Source organism: Dreissena polymorpha, chromosome 4, assembly GCF_020536995.1.
Source record: "Dreissena polymorpha isolate Duluth1 chromosome 4, UMN_Dpol_1.0, whole genome shotgun sequence".
Taxonomy (NCBI): Eukaryota; Metazoa; Mollusca; class Bivalvia; order Myida; family Dreissenidae; genus Dreissena; species Dreissena polymorpha.
Window position 1 is genome coordinate 95349497 of NC_068358.1, and position 17040 is coordinate 95366536.

The 17040-nt window shown below is 32.1% G+C and overlaps 1 protein-coding gene across 2 annotated transcripts; it reads left to right on the forward strand.

Moving 5' to 3' along the window:
- Window positions 1–5155: 5155 nt before the first annotated feature.
- On the forward strand, window positions 5156–16795 carry LOC127879463 (uncharacterized). Of its 2 annotated transcripts, none has more exons than XM_052426314.1 (10): window positions 5156–5370; window positions 6377–6723; window positions 6998–7060; window positions 7320–7403; window positions 9514–9585; window positions 9866–9940; window positions 10155–10356; window positions 11303–11380; window positions 13203–13283; window positions 14047–16795. In XM_052426314.1, exons 2-10 carry the CDS (start codon window positions 6398–6400, stop codon window positions 15196–15198), a joined length of 2133 nt encoding a protein of 710 aa, XP_052282274.1. In that variant the 5' UTR covers window positions 5156–5370; window positions 6377–6397; the 3' UTR covers window positions 15199–16795. The 2 variants fall into 2 exon arrangements, with proteins under 2 accessions (XP_052282274.1, XP_052282273.1); XM_052426313.1 differs by lacking the exon at window positions 5156–5370 and adding an exon at window positions 5693–5750.
- Window positions 16796–17040: the final 245 nt, after the last annotated feature.

Genomic DNA, 17040 nt, shown 5'->3' on the forward strand with positions numbered 1-17040 from the left:
CTAGTAATTACCAGGCGCCGATACAATTACTACACTATGACAGGTTCTGGGTCAGGTATTTAATAAGCTTGTCAGCATATAATCTTTTCAATGTACTGGCAGTACGATTGAACAACATGTAAATCAATTATATAACATAAAAAAACAGTCTTACGGTATATTATACTATAATTAAGATTAAGAGTCCGACCGGGGCCGCCCGGGGCCGCCCGTCTGATTCCGTAGGCTGAAACGTAAAAAAACTCATTTCAAATCGTATTTTCGTTTAACGGGCGCATTTTAAAAGAAAAACCTGTTTATATCATATAGCGGGTCATATTTGTAAAGATATATCTTATATATACACTGTGTTCTCATCACGAAGATGATATTCACCGTTTTCCAAGTGAGCATTCACGTAAACACGCACCAACTTTACAAATACGATTATGTGTTTACCTGTTGAAATATCCAGCGTGCATTTTAAGAACAATAATCGGAATTACGTTTATCACAAAATCTACTTTATTTTTATTCTAGACAAAACAAGTAAGTCATGCAAACAGACGGACATATACGCATTTAAATTAAACTTCCTTCGAAAGACTTTCTGACCGCACATAACCACATGGTATGCCATGCCTATCGTCTGTTGAAGGTAATGTATTATGCGTCGTCTACATCTGTGTCGATAAATTGTTTAACAAGCCATTAAACCTATTTTCAATGAAACTCTAATGTCTTTTTCGGGGGAAAAAACCTTCTAGTTAGTATCATGACTTTACTCGGGTAAACAGGCGTTTATGTTTAAACGATTCTCGCAAATGACTTTATTAGCCGCAAAACATATTTGCTTGAGGTGACGTTCCGATGTTTAAAACATAACGAAATTACAAGTTTAAGGTGAGCTAGAGAGACTTTTTTATTTCAGATAGTTTTCATTAATTTGCGGCTTTCAAATACTGAAATACCATATCGATACATTACTGAACACTAGATCGGTTATTTATTGAACTACCGGATAGGTAGGCAGAGCTTAAACTGCGTATTAACATTGCAATACTTAGCAAGTTGTACATGGACACAATTGATATATATATATTACAGTATAAAAAGAGGAATGATCATGAAATCCCCGCGCGATTAAACTTAAAATCACGACATTGTTAAAGCATTAAACTCATGAATGACACCTATGCAAAGCATGTCTGACATTACGTGACGCTAATTAACTGAACCTTTGATTTGGCATCATGGAACGTTGAAGTGTGATCAGTGAATATGTTTAAGTTCACTTCCAGAAAGCATCCTTTTCCTACAATACGTTAATGATTCTTTATTTCAAAGTGTGTCTAGTTTACTTTTGCCGTGACGTTTATCAAATGAAACATTGGCTACACAAGTTAGAGTGGCACATAAGACAATTCTTTCGAAATTATACAGTACAGCATGTAGATCTAAATCGGCAATCTCGATGTAAATTTGTTTGAATTGTTTAACACGGTCTTCTTAACAACAAAAACGTAAATTTTGGTTATAATGATGAAAAAAGTTACAATATAATTTAACATACAATACATTCATAGCAGTTGTCATAAAAATAATATATGTACACATGCATAGTATTTACAAAATCGTTTAATTTTACCGATTTGTATTTGTTTAGTAGTTCAGTCCATTGTGTATTCCTGTCCAACGGAGCAGTAGATAACTAAATTATACAAATCAAGTGATGCAAAATTATCATACCCAAATCTCCCAAACATTAGACACGTTGATAAGTAAACATATTTAATAACAAACAGGGAACACTAAATTTTAAAAGGAAATCGTGCGTTTGTTCTGTTACATTTGAGGCGTAGAAATATATGGCGAAAATCTATACATAAACCGCTCTGTTTTGCTTTCTTATACAATGTGTACACATTTTCCATTTAGTTTTCCAAAAACGCACAGGTTTAAATATAATGATACGCACACTCTTGCACTTGTATTGTCAATGATACACAATAACTTTCTTGAATTGAAATTGTATAATGTATGATTATATGTATTATGTAATGCTGTTTAAATGATGGTTTATAAATTGTCGTCATTACTAGTAGAAGTTTTGAATTCCGTCATCTAAACCAATTGTATAGAACCTATTGCACGATCACTTTTACGCAATACAAACCTTTCGTTTAAACCAGAGGTGCTGATTCGGCCTTAACTATATGTTGATTGAATTGTTAATAATTAGTATGATTTATGATCACAAACTAAATCATCCAAATGATGTATTTTCAAAAACGAAATACGACTGTCGGTTGAACACAGTAAATCGATCATACTAAAACAATTCGATAATTAAACAATTAAATGAGACATATTTCGTATTATATAACTTATATATAACTTATAGACCTTCTCAGATGAGCATACATTTTGAAATATAAGATTGGCTGACCTGTTTGTAAATGTTTGACAATGGGTAAACATTTATATTTTTATACAATCTTAGTGAACAACATTTACTTTAATTGCAATCTGTACAGACGGCTTTCGATTTTTAGAAAATGTATCAAATGCTCAAATGGCTCACATGTATAACTATATTTATGTTGTTGGGTTCGTTTTATATCGCGTTTAAATTAATAATTGTCATTCACGCACGAAGATCGACAATACAGATTCAAGGTATGTAACCATTGCTTACTGAATTGGCTTTACATTGAAAGTTGACTCCCTTTAGGTTAAACAATTGATATGTATCGGTACTGTTTTTCTCACGTTAACAATAACATTAATTTCCAGTATTCACACATTCTTCCTTAACAAGTGCTTTTTATATAAAATATTCCTTTAAAGAAAAAAGTAAATATGTCAGCAGTTACCCTATAGAGGCTGACGTGTATGGGACGGTTTTTAGGGTAAAAAACATCTTTCTGTATTACTGTGTCATGATTCTTTATTGCACGTTGGACTTGGATGTAGACACATTTTCATGCTTGATGACACATCGTGCCTGAAAACGAATGCCTTTTTACTTTCGGCTTAATGGTATCATACATGTTTACAGATGCAACATTAGTGTTCCTAAATTGCATGCTCGGTATGTGTATGTTGGTTCGTAAATTGAGACTTGTGCAATAGGCGCAATGCATAATGGAATCAAACATTGATGCGTTGAATTAATTAACGCGATGGCAAGATGTGAGTGACATCAAAGCACAAAGCACAAAGCACCATGAACTCATGCATGATACAATGATGTCAATTGTCCTTCCGAAATGCTACGGACGACTACGGAAAGTGTATGTTATGGCAGAAGTTGCTCGCCTTTAGACATACTGACAATAAAGTAAAGTCGATTATCAACTTATTCAGAGAAACAGCTCAGCACTATCGTCTGGATATGTATTTAATAACTCACTATGTTTTTTGTTTAATTTAACTTTCAGATTTAACCTATAATATTTTTTACCGTCTGCATATATATTTAAAAATAGCTTTCCCTTCCGAAGCCGTAGGGATATTGTTTTGGCATTGATAATCCGTCCGTAGTGAGTCCCTCCGTCAGCGTTTGTCGGTTGCCGTTTCTCAGTATCTTTATGGGGTAGGATGACACTAAGTCTTAGCAATACATGTGTATCATCGCTCCTGCGAGTCGACCATCACGTGATGCGACTGTCTGTTCGCGCATGAGCGCAAATACGCTGTTTATTCCTTAAATGCCACCTTTGGTAGGAAAAATGTAACCTTAGCCGTGCGATATCAAACCCTTGCCACAAAAGAGTAATCAATAATGAGCACATGTACAAATGACATGACATTATGAATGCTACTTAACTGTGATAAAATGGTGTAACTTTGTATAAAACGTATGCATTAAACTAGTAAACACGCGGGTTGTTTCCTTAATAGGGAAAAATGAAACAATCGTATGCCTGCAGTAAATATAGGCAGAGCCGTATGTTTTGATAGGTATTACATTTCATGGATAAACTGCCCATTTGTAAGACAACACTTAGCCTGACTAGTTTAATCGAGGTGCGGTGTACAAGGCACGTCTCGTCTCCAGATCGTTTCACTATATCTACAAAAAGTGCCGTGCAGTTCTTTTGGTGACGACTTTCACTTAAAACAATTCAAAATAAAGTACTAAATTAAATTGAAAATAAGTCTTAAAATGCGTGTTAGTTTTAAACTCAAACGCACATATTTAAACGCGCACGAGAAGAAAATAACGAATTTGCCAAATTGCAAACGTGATTAAAACGTGTAGAAACTTAGAGCTATTATACATGGCTATCTTATCTTTTTTTCAGTTCTGTGACATATTTCTTAAAATAAGATTTAAAATAAGGATTTTAAGAAGATTAAATTTGGTTTACAGTGTTTACGCAATAAAATTCTCATGTAGATAAAGGATGGACTAAAGAAATATACATATTTCATTCAGTAGTTTAAGGGTTTAAATGCGAAAATCCTTTTTTTAATAATGCTCTGATAGGCATTCACCATTCATGTATTTTTAAATAACATCACATGCTATCGAAATCGTTTTTGTATTATTACGCATCTACACTTATAAGCATTGGTTTCTCGACAAGTATGATAAATAAGTTAGTTAATGCTATTTTGGTATTGTGTAGTTGCCAATTAGTTATTATTCTGCGAAACTTAAAATTAGCGTTAAATTATATAGTAAATTATGTTTAAATTATATATACGCTATGTTCAATATAACTACCTATGTAACGTCGCTGTGCAATTCAATCATGTGCTAATATATATTGGGCTTTAACTTAATTATCATGAACTTATTTTCAGAAAATCAGTCTATAAATTGTTATTTTATTTTGCCGTATACTATTTATTTAAACTAAAATACGGCAACCTCCGCGCAAAGATTGGACCATAACCAGCATAGCTGGATCAAATTTCTGCCTTCATAACCATCCACGTGATGATAGCCTAGCCACGCGGTACAATAACTTTACCGTTGATATTTTTACTTTTTTAATTTAGGAAATTAATAGTGTTATTCGCAACATAAACGTATACATTATTTTCAAAATATAAACGAGAATGATACTACGTCTGATAATATAAAACGTAAACCCCAAAAAATTAAATCCTACCATATCTGGAATGTTTATCTTGTGTTTGCAGAGATTATATGTGAGAGGAACGACAACTCTGCGTGGAGATTGGAATATGATATATCACTGTTAAAATGTTCGCTGCGATAGGCAATCGAGCGGGTTTAACATATCTACGATGTACCGCTTAATAGCTAATTGGGTTAGGACGAGCAATAATTATATTGATAACAGGTTTTAAAACAGGTTTTTCGGCTTCGTAGAAAACGGTGATCTTGTTTTACTTCCTCGTTGTGTGATTAAGGTAAGCATTCAATTACACACGCTTAAATAAAATGGTTTTATTATAAATAATGTTTAATGGTATGTGATACATACGAGAGTAGGAACACGTAGTAAAATCTAATTATTGTTTTCGTTGGGACATGTTTTGTTTTACCTTTGGATGGTCGTAAAAAGAGTTCCGATTTACCCACTTTCGATTTCAATAAACATTAAATTTGACATGAAATCAATTTCAGCGACACCATCGGTATTCGTATTTATGTACTTTCAATTGCTTTGCTTTGATCATGGCCCTCTAAACAGCATTTACAATTTAGTTGGAAGATTTCTTTGTGCTGTGTTTCATTATTGGATCCAATTCATGTGGAATACGATCACTCAAAACACAGCGTCACTATGGTAACTGTCAAACGCATAAATGCTTTTGTATGCAGAAATGTGTGCTATTCATAACGACATAGTTCTGTTTCTGTACTTTATGGGTTTATAGAGAAATACCCCTTTTGTAAAATTGGCAATTATCCTAACAGGTAAATACAACAGGTTGCAGTTAATTCTAACAGTAAGTGAGGGATATTTGTTTCCGTAGAGTATCGAGGTTAATTAACCAGAGATCATAGAATATTTATTTATTTTCTTTGATAACGATTGGATGCCAAAAATAGTCTAGCTAGTTTAACGGGTGTAACGTTTGCGGTTGAAATAATGCCACAAAGTCATAAACGACGTTTTTTTATATTAATGATATTGAACTTTTATATTCACAGTTTGAAACAACGAATATTTTTTTAACATTTCATATATAAATACAAAAATAAATAGCTATTAAATAAAAATAAACAAACAATCCTCCCGTATATATGTTACATGATTATATACGTTTTATTATCGTAAAGCTTGGCTTTGGTACATACGTATTTTGGTATTACAGTTTATGCTACAACGTTATATCCAATTTTCTGTTATTTTTGCATTTTTCACTTACTGACAACTTCAATGCAGTGTTTTGGGATGTTTTCACACAGAGTTGATTATATAACGGAAAGATGGGTTGTCGCCAATCATCCGAAACTAAACCAACAAGACCTGTGGACCCTAAATCAATACCTTCCGAATCACAGAACGCGCGTCAAGATGCCAGTTTTAATGAACTATCAAACAGAGATGATGCCAGACAAAACACATCAAAAACAGATCCACCTCTTAAGGATACGCATCATCCCTCAAGTCCACAACGACAACTAAGCACGAAGAACACTGGTAGAGACGCCCCTGCTATGTCACACAATACAAAGATGGAAAAACATGGTAGTCAGCTTCCAAAGCAACAATATGAGATATTCAAAAATGAGCAAGAAGTTACCAAATATAGGTAGGATGTTTCCATCTGATGCTCAAAATATATTTGATACAAACAAATGCAGACACAGTCCAAACAGTAATCAAATAATAAAACCAAAATTAATAATTAAATATTGCAATAAGCACATTGTTTAAAAATTAACAAGCTTAAAGTATTATTCCCGACACTTTATTTTATAACCATACATATATTTTTCATATAGTTTTCTTTACAGTATGTAGACATTCCTGATGAAACTTAAAGATCATCTTAAAGTGAAACACTTTTTTACCTACTATTTCAGACAAAGAGATGGCAAGTCGAAAATAACGATTCACGAATTAGACAAAAGGGAACTGATTGAAATGTAGAGTATTCTTTATTTATTTCCAAAAAAGACAACGCATTTTACAAACATTTATACAAGTTTTCACCATTTGGAAGATAAGTCACAAACTATACAATACCTGTTATTTACGACTCATTTACATCGTTCTTTGTGTGTGTTTCTATTAAGTAGAATATTTATTGTAAATGAATATTAAAGTTATTCGAAAGAACATTTGGCGCTGATCTTTTGTGTTATTTGTAACTGAACAAAATGTGGAATCTTGTTTTTCTTAAAGGTACAATCGGGCACTCATGGTAATAGACGAACGTTCAGATGAACTACAAACAAGCGAACAACAGATACGACAGCTCCAAGCGGAGTAAGTTTATGTTAAATTTAAAGTTAACGTACCATTTCTATTTTCACTTTCAAATATTTTTTATAAAAACATTCATGTAATATATTCACTACTCACGTTATGCTAAATTTTGATATAGCAGTAAAATGTATTTTATATTTTACAAATAACCTGACAACTTTGTTTTAAATATAACACACATCAGTAGCCTGTTGACAGCTGAGGTATATTGTCATAATGGAAGTATATTATATATTTCTATTAAGTCTCGAGCGTCTTGCTGCACTTTGCATTACATCAAGACATGACCTCGAAAACTTCAAAGAAAAGGTCCAAATCGCACAGAAAGAGTATTAGCAAATTTTTATAAGCAATATAACGTTCTCATATCTTATTGTAACAGTTGATTTTAATTCGCTGTATTGAGATTATTCGATGAATTTTACGATTTATATTCTACACAATTCTTGAAACTTATCAAAAATAAATTCAAACGCGCTTTTGTAGTATTTTGTTATTAATATTCATATAACATGCTCATTATGCTACAGGTCAGAGTCAAGAGAGCATAATCTTCAATCGTCAATCAAAGCTCTTACAAAAAAAAATGAAGACCTAAAGAACAACTATATTGTTTAGGGTTACGTTGTGTGTGCTATTGTTTAAAACAACTTGTAAATCGCCGAGGCTCAGTGTATTATCATTTCAAAAACAAATAAAGATGAAAATGGTTAAGTTTAGAATACTCTATTAACATACATTTAAATGTCAATTAAAAGTGTATTATTGAGGTTTAAACATCGTATGTTTATGTGAATGAACGCATCTGATTTTAAAGACATCGCGAATACTGTCTTCAAAGTTTAACTGTTTATAAACACTAATTATGCTTTTTTCTTTGTGTTGATAATCACAGGTCGCATGATTTTCATTTAGAGTTTTACTTCTACCCATTACCTGCTTAGAAAGTCACTGCCAGTTATAATTTAAAATTGTTTTTATTAAATTTTCTTATTTTGATAACATGAAATTATTTAGCTACATGTATATGCAAAATTTCTAAAATTAGTTTGATACCTTACTTGCCAGTTGAAAGTGATCTTTCGCAAAATGTTTTTTTTTTTGTTATTACATACTTTTTTCATGAAAGTGTTGTACTAAGGTGTGTACCTAGTTTTATCAACGTAAATGATTATTTCTAGACTCGCGATTGAATTGTTTTATTAATCAGAATTAAATGTTTCATCCTTGTAACTGTCAAACATGTGCACATTTTCATTTTTCTTTCCATAAAACAAGCTCAGAAAATATTACTAAAATTCAAAGTTTGTGGGAGCAGTGGTCTAATGGTAGGACGCTGGCTTAGGGATCGAGAGGTCCCGGGTTCGAATCCCGCCCTGACCGCTTGAATTTCCTTGAGCAAGAAATTTATCCCACAACTGCTCCTCTCCACCAAGGTGTATAAATTGGTACCTGTGAGGGAAATAAGCCAATGTGCCGTGGCTGCATACTGCGCCAAGATGTTAACGGACGACTTATGACCCAGTGATCAGGGAAAAACTGTAAAGCTCCTTTGAACGCACATCTCGAGTATGAAAATGGCGCTGTATAAATGTGGTTTAAAAAACAAAATAGTAATACAAACGTAGTCCTTTGCAATATTTTTATGAATTATGAAGTACGATTTCGTTAAACAGTTGTTTTTTTATATTTGTTATATCTAGATTAAATGATGATGGTTTTGTTTTATTTCGGAAAAGTGTGTATAGCTCACAGAAATATAAATTGAATGACTGACCCGTTAATCAACAAAAAATCAAGCCAATATATCTTACACGTTGGCAGCATTTCAATGCCGTTATCGTACATCTGTATAGAAGTTAATTAAGTGCATTTATTCAAAACCATTTTGCTACTACAACTTATTCTCCTTCGCCTTCCACAACTTTTAATTATAATACAAACACACTTTTTACTGATCGTTTACAAGAAGATACTCATTTGTTTAGCAATAGTTTAATGTATATATCAATTTAAGTGCCCTTAGGTATGTTTTTACGAATTTGTAGTATTAAACCTAAAATGTTTGGGTTTAATGGTTTGCTACATGTAATCTTTACATGTTTTGCAGGATTAAGAAAAATACATCTTCAAAACAGGCTCTGGAACAATTAACAACTAAACACGAACAAACAGTGGATAGGTAAGCACAACTAAACTTTAAAACGACCAAAGTACGATGCATGTCTCAAATGTCAAGATGAAAGTGAAAAAACGCTTAATAAACCAACGAAGCTTTCATATATTTAACAGCATTAAACAATAAAGCATATAATATTGAGATGTATCGTAAAACATTGCATTTTAATTTATCAAAAACATTTTTTCTATTTTTGTGCATGTCACTAATATACAGTTGTATGTCCCTAAAACGCCATTGCTGCAAAACACTGTTGAACAACGTTATCTTGCAAAATTTACAGACTAAATAGGGACGCTGCCAAACTACAACAGGAAATCCATGAGCTTAAACAAGCGAATGATGATCTAAAAAATCGGTAAATATTTAAAGCGTGAACATATCAATACCATAAATCACGTTTGAAAAACACAGGAAAATGATAATATTTTACGGTAATTTACCTGCTTAAAACTATATCCTTAAAACATCAAAGTGCTATTTTGAATAACCTTTACACACTTTGAGTTTGCATGATTGTATCTTCACACAACATGATCATCGCGTGTACTTAAACAATCACGCTGGGATAGTTTAAGCGCCGTGTTTGGAGCCAAGCTGCATGACAACAACCCCGACATTGCTGACCTCAGTGACCCGAACAGATCTATGAAACTGGCTGAACGGTTTTCTGAGCTGTATGACAATGAGTGGACCAACTGCTTTGAAGTTCTTACCAAACAAAAAAATATTGTTGAGAAAAAGGCCATTGGGCAGATGCTCCAAGCTTGTTTGGTAGTATTATTTAATATTTGTATTATCAGTATTATTAGAATTATTATTATTAGTAGTAGTAGTTGTAGTAGTGGTAGTAGTAGTAGTAGTAGACGCAGTAGTAGTAGTAGTAGTAGTAGTAGTAGTAGTAGTAGTAGTAGTAGTAGTAGTAGTAGTAGAAGAAGTTGTTGTTGTTGTAGTAGTAGGGTAGTGGTAGTAGTAGTAGTAGTAGTAGTAGTAGTAGTAGTAGTAGAAGTAGTAGTAGTAGTAGTAGTAGTAGTAGTAGTAGTAGTAGTAGTAGTAGTAGTAGTAGAAGTAGTACAAGTAGTAGAAGAAGTAGTAGTCGTAGTAGTAGTAGTAGTAGTAGTAGTAGTAGTAGTAGTAGTAGTAGTAGTAGTAGTAGTAGTAGTAGCAGTAGTAGTAGTAAAAGTAGTAGTAGTAGTAGTAGTAGTAGTAGTAGTAGTAGTAGTAGTAGTAGTAGTAGTAGTAGTAGTAGTAGTAGTAGTAGTAGTAGTAGTAGTAGTAGTAGTAGTAGCAGTAGTAGTTGTAGTAGCAGTAGTTGTAGTAGTAGCTGTAGTAGAAGTAATAGTAGTAGTAGTTGGTGTTGTAGTAGTAGTAGTACTAGTAGTAGTACTAGTAGTAGTAGTAGTAGTAGTAGTATAGTAGTTGTAGTAGTAGTAGTAGTAGTAGTAGTAGAAGTAGTAGTAGTAGTAGTAGTAGTAGTAGTAGTAGAAGTAATTTGTTTGCTACAATTGGTATATTAGTTTTCATTGAAAAAAGGGTTGTTATCGGTTTTCTCGATCATTTATCGTTTTTATAATTGCTTCATTAAATAACACGTTTTTTTTAAATCTATTCTAAACACATGTGATGTTTTATCGTAACACTGAAACAATATATCATTGATCTGGCAATTAATTTATTGTAGTATGTGTTATCAACAGTTAAATTTGGATTTTGATTTCAGACAATATACCAGGACTGCAGTACAAACGCTTCAAACGATCTTAAGACATTGACACAAGCACTAGACAGATTTGATGGCGTACGTGTTTATTTATTATATACGACCTCACACGAGTTTATATTTTGTAAAACATTTATGAAAATTTCGTTTTTACACGATTGTATTAACGGTTAGGCGTAAAAATTGACACCGAATGATATTATTGATATTGAAAAAATTAAACTTGATACAGAATGTTTTATAGTCGACCTAAATATAAAACAATCGGTATCAATTTGTATCAAAGGGTACTGACTCATTCAAAAATTGTAAACTAGCTTTAAATTGTTTTATGTTAAACGTGTAATTTACCGAAAAATAAAGAAATGCGACCAATCAATCAAAATGTGTGTTTCAAATAATTCAAAAATGAGAGATACACAGTTACATTTTAGAACAAATGCAACGCCGGGCGCTACAATGTCACGTACACAGAACGGTAACCCTCATCTCTCTTTAACACTCGTATAAGATTCTGCTAATTATATATGACTGCGATTAGAAACCACATAATCGACATAAAATATATCTTATACACAAATAAACGCACGTGCTTTAAATTACTCTAGCATTGTTATTTATTAAAACATCGTTATTTGTTATGACGACCAGTAACACTAAATTTTAGTTTAACAAGTTATCACAAATGCGTGAACTGAATTCAGCTGATGAATAACAAAACAATTTATATTATGGGCACTAACACGTCAACAGAAGGGATTGTTTTTAATTGCCTCATTTTAAAGATATAAATAATGTTATCCTCGTCATGTTTTTTTTTAACATGCCGCTTGTTATGTCCCCCAGTCTATACTGGGGGACATATTCTTTTGCCCTGTCTGTTTGTTGGTTTGTTGGTTTGTTTGCGTTAAACTTAAACATTGGCCAATATTAAAGATAGCAACTTAATATTTGGCATGGCATGCATGTGTATCTCATGGAGCTGCACATTTTGAGTGGTGAAAGGTCAAGGTCATTTTCAAGGTCAAAGGTCAAATATATGGGGGGACATAGTGTTTTTACAAAAACATATTGTTAAAAAAAATAATATTATTTAATAACCAATAATATTCTTTAATTTAAAACACATATCATAACCATTGCGAAAAAACAGCTACTAAAATAATACATATATATATATATATATATATATATATATATATATATATATATATATATATATATATATATGTATATATGTATATATGTATATATATATATATATCTATATATATATATATATATATATATATATATATATATATATATATATATATATATATATATATATATATTTTAGTGACCATAGTCGATCTTATTACTTAATGATGAAGAAACAGATAAAACGCTGACGAATATAACACTGGATTCAAAATTAAGAAGAAGTTGTACTAGAAAAAAAAACACGAAAGAGATGTTTTAATCTTCTGCAAATAATGTGTTGATGTACAACAGATAATTCATCAGTGTACATATGAGTGTGGGTAAATCCTCATTGCCTATGCAGACATATACGAAATAAAGACGAAATATCTGTTTCACAACTAATGCGAGTAAACGAGTCGATATCGACCTTCACTTGCTCGTCGTACATTTCACAGAAGTACACGCTATTTGATTGATGGTGCTAAATGCAGATTTATAATAAATTTCATATAATATTAGTGATTTATATGTTGATTTAATATAGCAAAAATAAAAATATTTATATAAATATCATGTATACTCGCTTTAATTTCAGATACAGATCTTATATCGGTACCATTATTATGATTTGATGACTCGCTGAATAGCGATTGTTCTTATATGTGAAATGGTTGCCACTCCTTAAAGACATCCTTTACCATCTCTGTTCATGTAGGAAACGGATATCCGTCTTTTGAAAAATCTGAAAGAAAAAAGAAAGAGACGTTTTCAAGACGACATTCAGAGACTACGACAGGTAAATTTGCCTTTGCCATGCTTGAACAATTTAGATGCCAATATAACGCTTTATAGAACATATTTGACACATAGTTATCAAATTATAAAAAAACACATGTCATGGCATCTTTCCCTATATGAACAAAAAACGTATTGGTATCACATCAATCTAATATTTAATAAATCTGCTTCGAACGATTAACAAACATAACACATGTATTTGTTCGCTGTTCAACACTTACAACAAAAGAGAGCTGGTAATATATTTGCCAAATGACTTTAAAAATAAATATAACATATATAATGTATATATATATTGCTCCCAAAGGACTTGGGTATCAATCTAGGTGACAAAAAAGCAATTGTTGTTTAAAAAATTACAAAACCAGTTTTTATAAATTAATTTGCATGTGCAGGCAAGTGCGTGAGTTTGTGTCTATGCGTATGCGGGTGCGTGCGTGTGTGCGCGTGTATGTGCGTGTGTGTTGGTGTGTTTGTGTGTGTGTGAGTATGTATGTGCTGTATTTTATAAAAACATCCAATTTTATATGATAAAATGATATATATTATGTAAACGGATACATAATGGACTAAAATAAATGAGAAAAAAAATCTAGGTGACGGGAAAACATTTATTGGATTTTTTTTAAATATAACTAATAATATAATTTTGCTTATAAAAATATGCAATGACATATTTTTCCAAAACTACTACCGTTTTTGATATTGTCCTATTAAAATATTTGCTTTGATTGAACAAATATATTTATTTTAATCAACAGCCCATTGAACAAAAGATCATTGCAGTATTCAAAGAGAAAACTAATGAAAAAAATGTCGAAGAATTTTGGTTAAAATGTATTGAACTATGCTGGTTGATGGTCATACAAGATCCCCCTGTTTCGATGGACGCCAGGACAAGTCAGCTGGGTGAAATATTTGACGGAACTGTTTATAGACATTATACAAAGTCCGGAAAGTATGTTGAATTTATTGTGTGGCCAGCGTTGCGCCTGACAGAGACTGGTTCTCTTCTGTACAAAGGGGTAGCCCAAGGAACCGATAAATATCAGCAATATTCTGATAGTGTTTATAATGACGTGAACACTGATGAGCAACCTAGTTCACCGACTTCACGGAAATATCAGAATGAAAATGAAAGCTGCACTGTAGATGAAATAAAACGGTCTGATAACATATCTAAAACTGCCATGGGAGATAAAGTTTTAGAAAACACGAAAGGACAAAATAGCGGTACCATTCCAAAACACACAGACAAGAGAACAGACGAGGTCGTATGTCGCACAGGGGAAAGTGAAATGTCACAAAACCAAAATATGTTCAATGCCGAACGAGCCGTTCCAACGCAAGGAACGCAAGATTCAAATGAACTGCATAAAAATCACAACTTTGACGCGGATGTCAACCAGCCGGTTAATGTAGATCCACTTTATAAAAACACACAACCAAACAAGCGACACTCTGAAGGTTTATCTGATGTACACAATCATAATACGTCAAAACAAACTGAGACAACGGACGTTGAACAATCCAAACAAGACGTGACGCAACCGAAGAAGAAACCTATAACTACAAGTACTAGTTTGGCACAAACCGATTATGGTAATTCAACACAACTAAATGCAAGTGGAAGGACGAGCACTATAGGTGAAAACAATAAAATGAGCGGGTCAATACACAAGAAAGAAAAAGAATTAAAACAGTCACTTAAAACAAAAAATGCACCAAGTGCATCTCATATTGGAAAGCAAACCATGACTCAAACAGTTTCGGCCAACGTCCAACAAGATAGAAAAGCGCAATCAGTCAAAGATACTTCTTTCAGTGCCATTGTTGGTAAGCATACAACTTCGATACCGGTTTGGCCTTCACGCATGAACAATATTCCCGTTGACATTAAGCAAGTTAAATAAGTTGCTTGTAATTTTGGATATATCTAAACTTTACTTTTTATCAATTAACACATAATTTATTATTTTGAGCCCACTACCAAAATAGCATGTGTCATGTTATTTGAAACGGACACTATATAAATTACAGAAGAAAGACCATTAATAGTTATATATATTTTCTGGTTAAGGTAATACGTTTACCCGCCCATAACTATGTTGCTTGTTTGATTATGTAATTGTATCAGGTTTAAGTGTTCAGTAATGCTTGCCTTATTTTAGAAGTTAGATCAATGTAGTCAGAACTGATACTAACATTTTAGGTATTTGATTTTCTATTTTGGATGTTTTGTTCATCTTTCGATTTCCTGTCATGTAAACTGTTTGATCAAAATAGTTCGAAATCGACGACTCGATACTGTACAACGTTTTTTTCAATAAGCTAGTGAATTAATTTATTTATGTCAATCTTGGGCGGCAGCAGCGACAATTCCCGAGTGTACCAGGAGTGTACAATAAGTTTTGTATGAATGTGTTTTATTCGTGATTAGTAGTCAATTTGGAAAAGTGTGGACATTTTGAGAAATTAATAGGAGGAATTTACAAAATAACACTAGTGACTTAATGTCCTCGCTAGTTTTGAAAGTTTATAATATATGTAGTGATTAAATTATTACAGTAAAGGCATGTATTGCATGTAAAGAAAAAGTATACTGTATGTATGGTTAGTGAATTCGCATTGTTAAAAATAAATAAGAGAATTGAATGAATTGTGTTCTATACTTTTGGATATCAAGCTTACAGTTAACAGTATATTTCGTACAATTTCGTATACTTTCGTATAATTTTATATAATTTCGTATCATTATATTTGTACATTGACTTTGCACAGTTTACAACAAACCTGAACCAACAAAAACAACTTAAATCTAATTCAGATCAAATACATTACACTTTATGATTCTATGAATATTCTTCAAAGAAAAATTCGTTGTGTTCACTGTAAAAATACAATCATTCATAGTCTCTTCAAATGTAACCGCTTAAAAACTGCCTGCGATATACGATGATTTGTGAAGATGATTTAAGAATTAATTATCATACCCAATCTAAAGTAGTTATTACATTTTACATTATATGATTATTAATGACACATATTGTGTTGATGGTACAAAATGCTTGTTGTAGTATATCCCAGAAAATTCACGTGTTAGAAAGTGACGAGACAGTTTATAATTTTATTAACACAAAATATATTTTTAAACAATCGATCAAACAATTGTACATTTGTGAATTCGATCGGAATGTATTGATTTAATTGTGTGAACGTGGAAAGAAATTCATACTGTTCACAAATGATACAAGTAATAAAACTTGTTGTTTCTGCATATATCTATATAATTTATTTTATATCATGTTGGTTTATATTGAAAAAAAAAAACAATCACCATTCGACACCGTTTAGCTGTCTCTGTTATGTGGTGTGCAAAGAAAAAAATTAAACAAATGAATACTATATATGGTAAGGTTGTTACTGTGCACATATAGCATACTTGTAAAGTATTGTCTGTGTGTTAAGATTATGTATTTAGATGTGTATTAATAAAGTATATTGTTATAATCACGAATCATTCGTTATTAGATTCATTTTAATAATGCAAACACGTCGTATATATTTTCACAATCCTATTGTCTTTGTGAATTTACAAGTATGAACAATATTTTACGACACTTGACTCGAAGAAAACGTGCGATATTCTGGATGTATGCGACAGAACGCGGCTACAATTACCGGCATGTCTTCGAAACGCGTTTGCGTGTTCGCAAGAGTCCTTTGACATATGTATAGCATGCGTTTAAAAATAT

What these genes read in the sequence shown, in the direction of transcription:
- LOC127879463 (XM_052426314.1), top strand. Translation starts at nt 6,398, where the DNA reads ATGGGTTGTCGCCAATCATCCGAAACTAAACCAACAAGACCTGTGGAC. An exon ending in CACGAACAAACAGTGGATAG is followed by an intron (nt 9,586 to 9,865) that starts GTAAGCACAACT and finishes CAAAATTTACAG; the next exon opens with ACTAAATAGGGACGCTGCCA. An exon ending in CACTAGACAGATTTGATGGC is followed by an intron (nt 11,381 to 13,202) that starts GTACGTGTTTAT and finishes CTGTTCATGTAG; the next exon opens with GAAACGGATATCCGTCTTTT.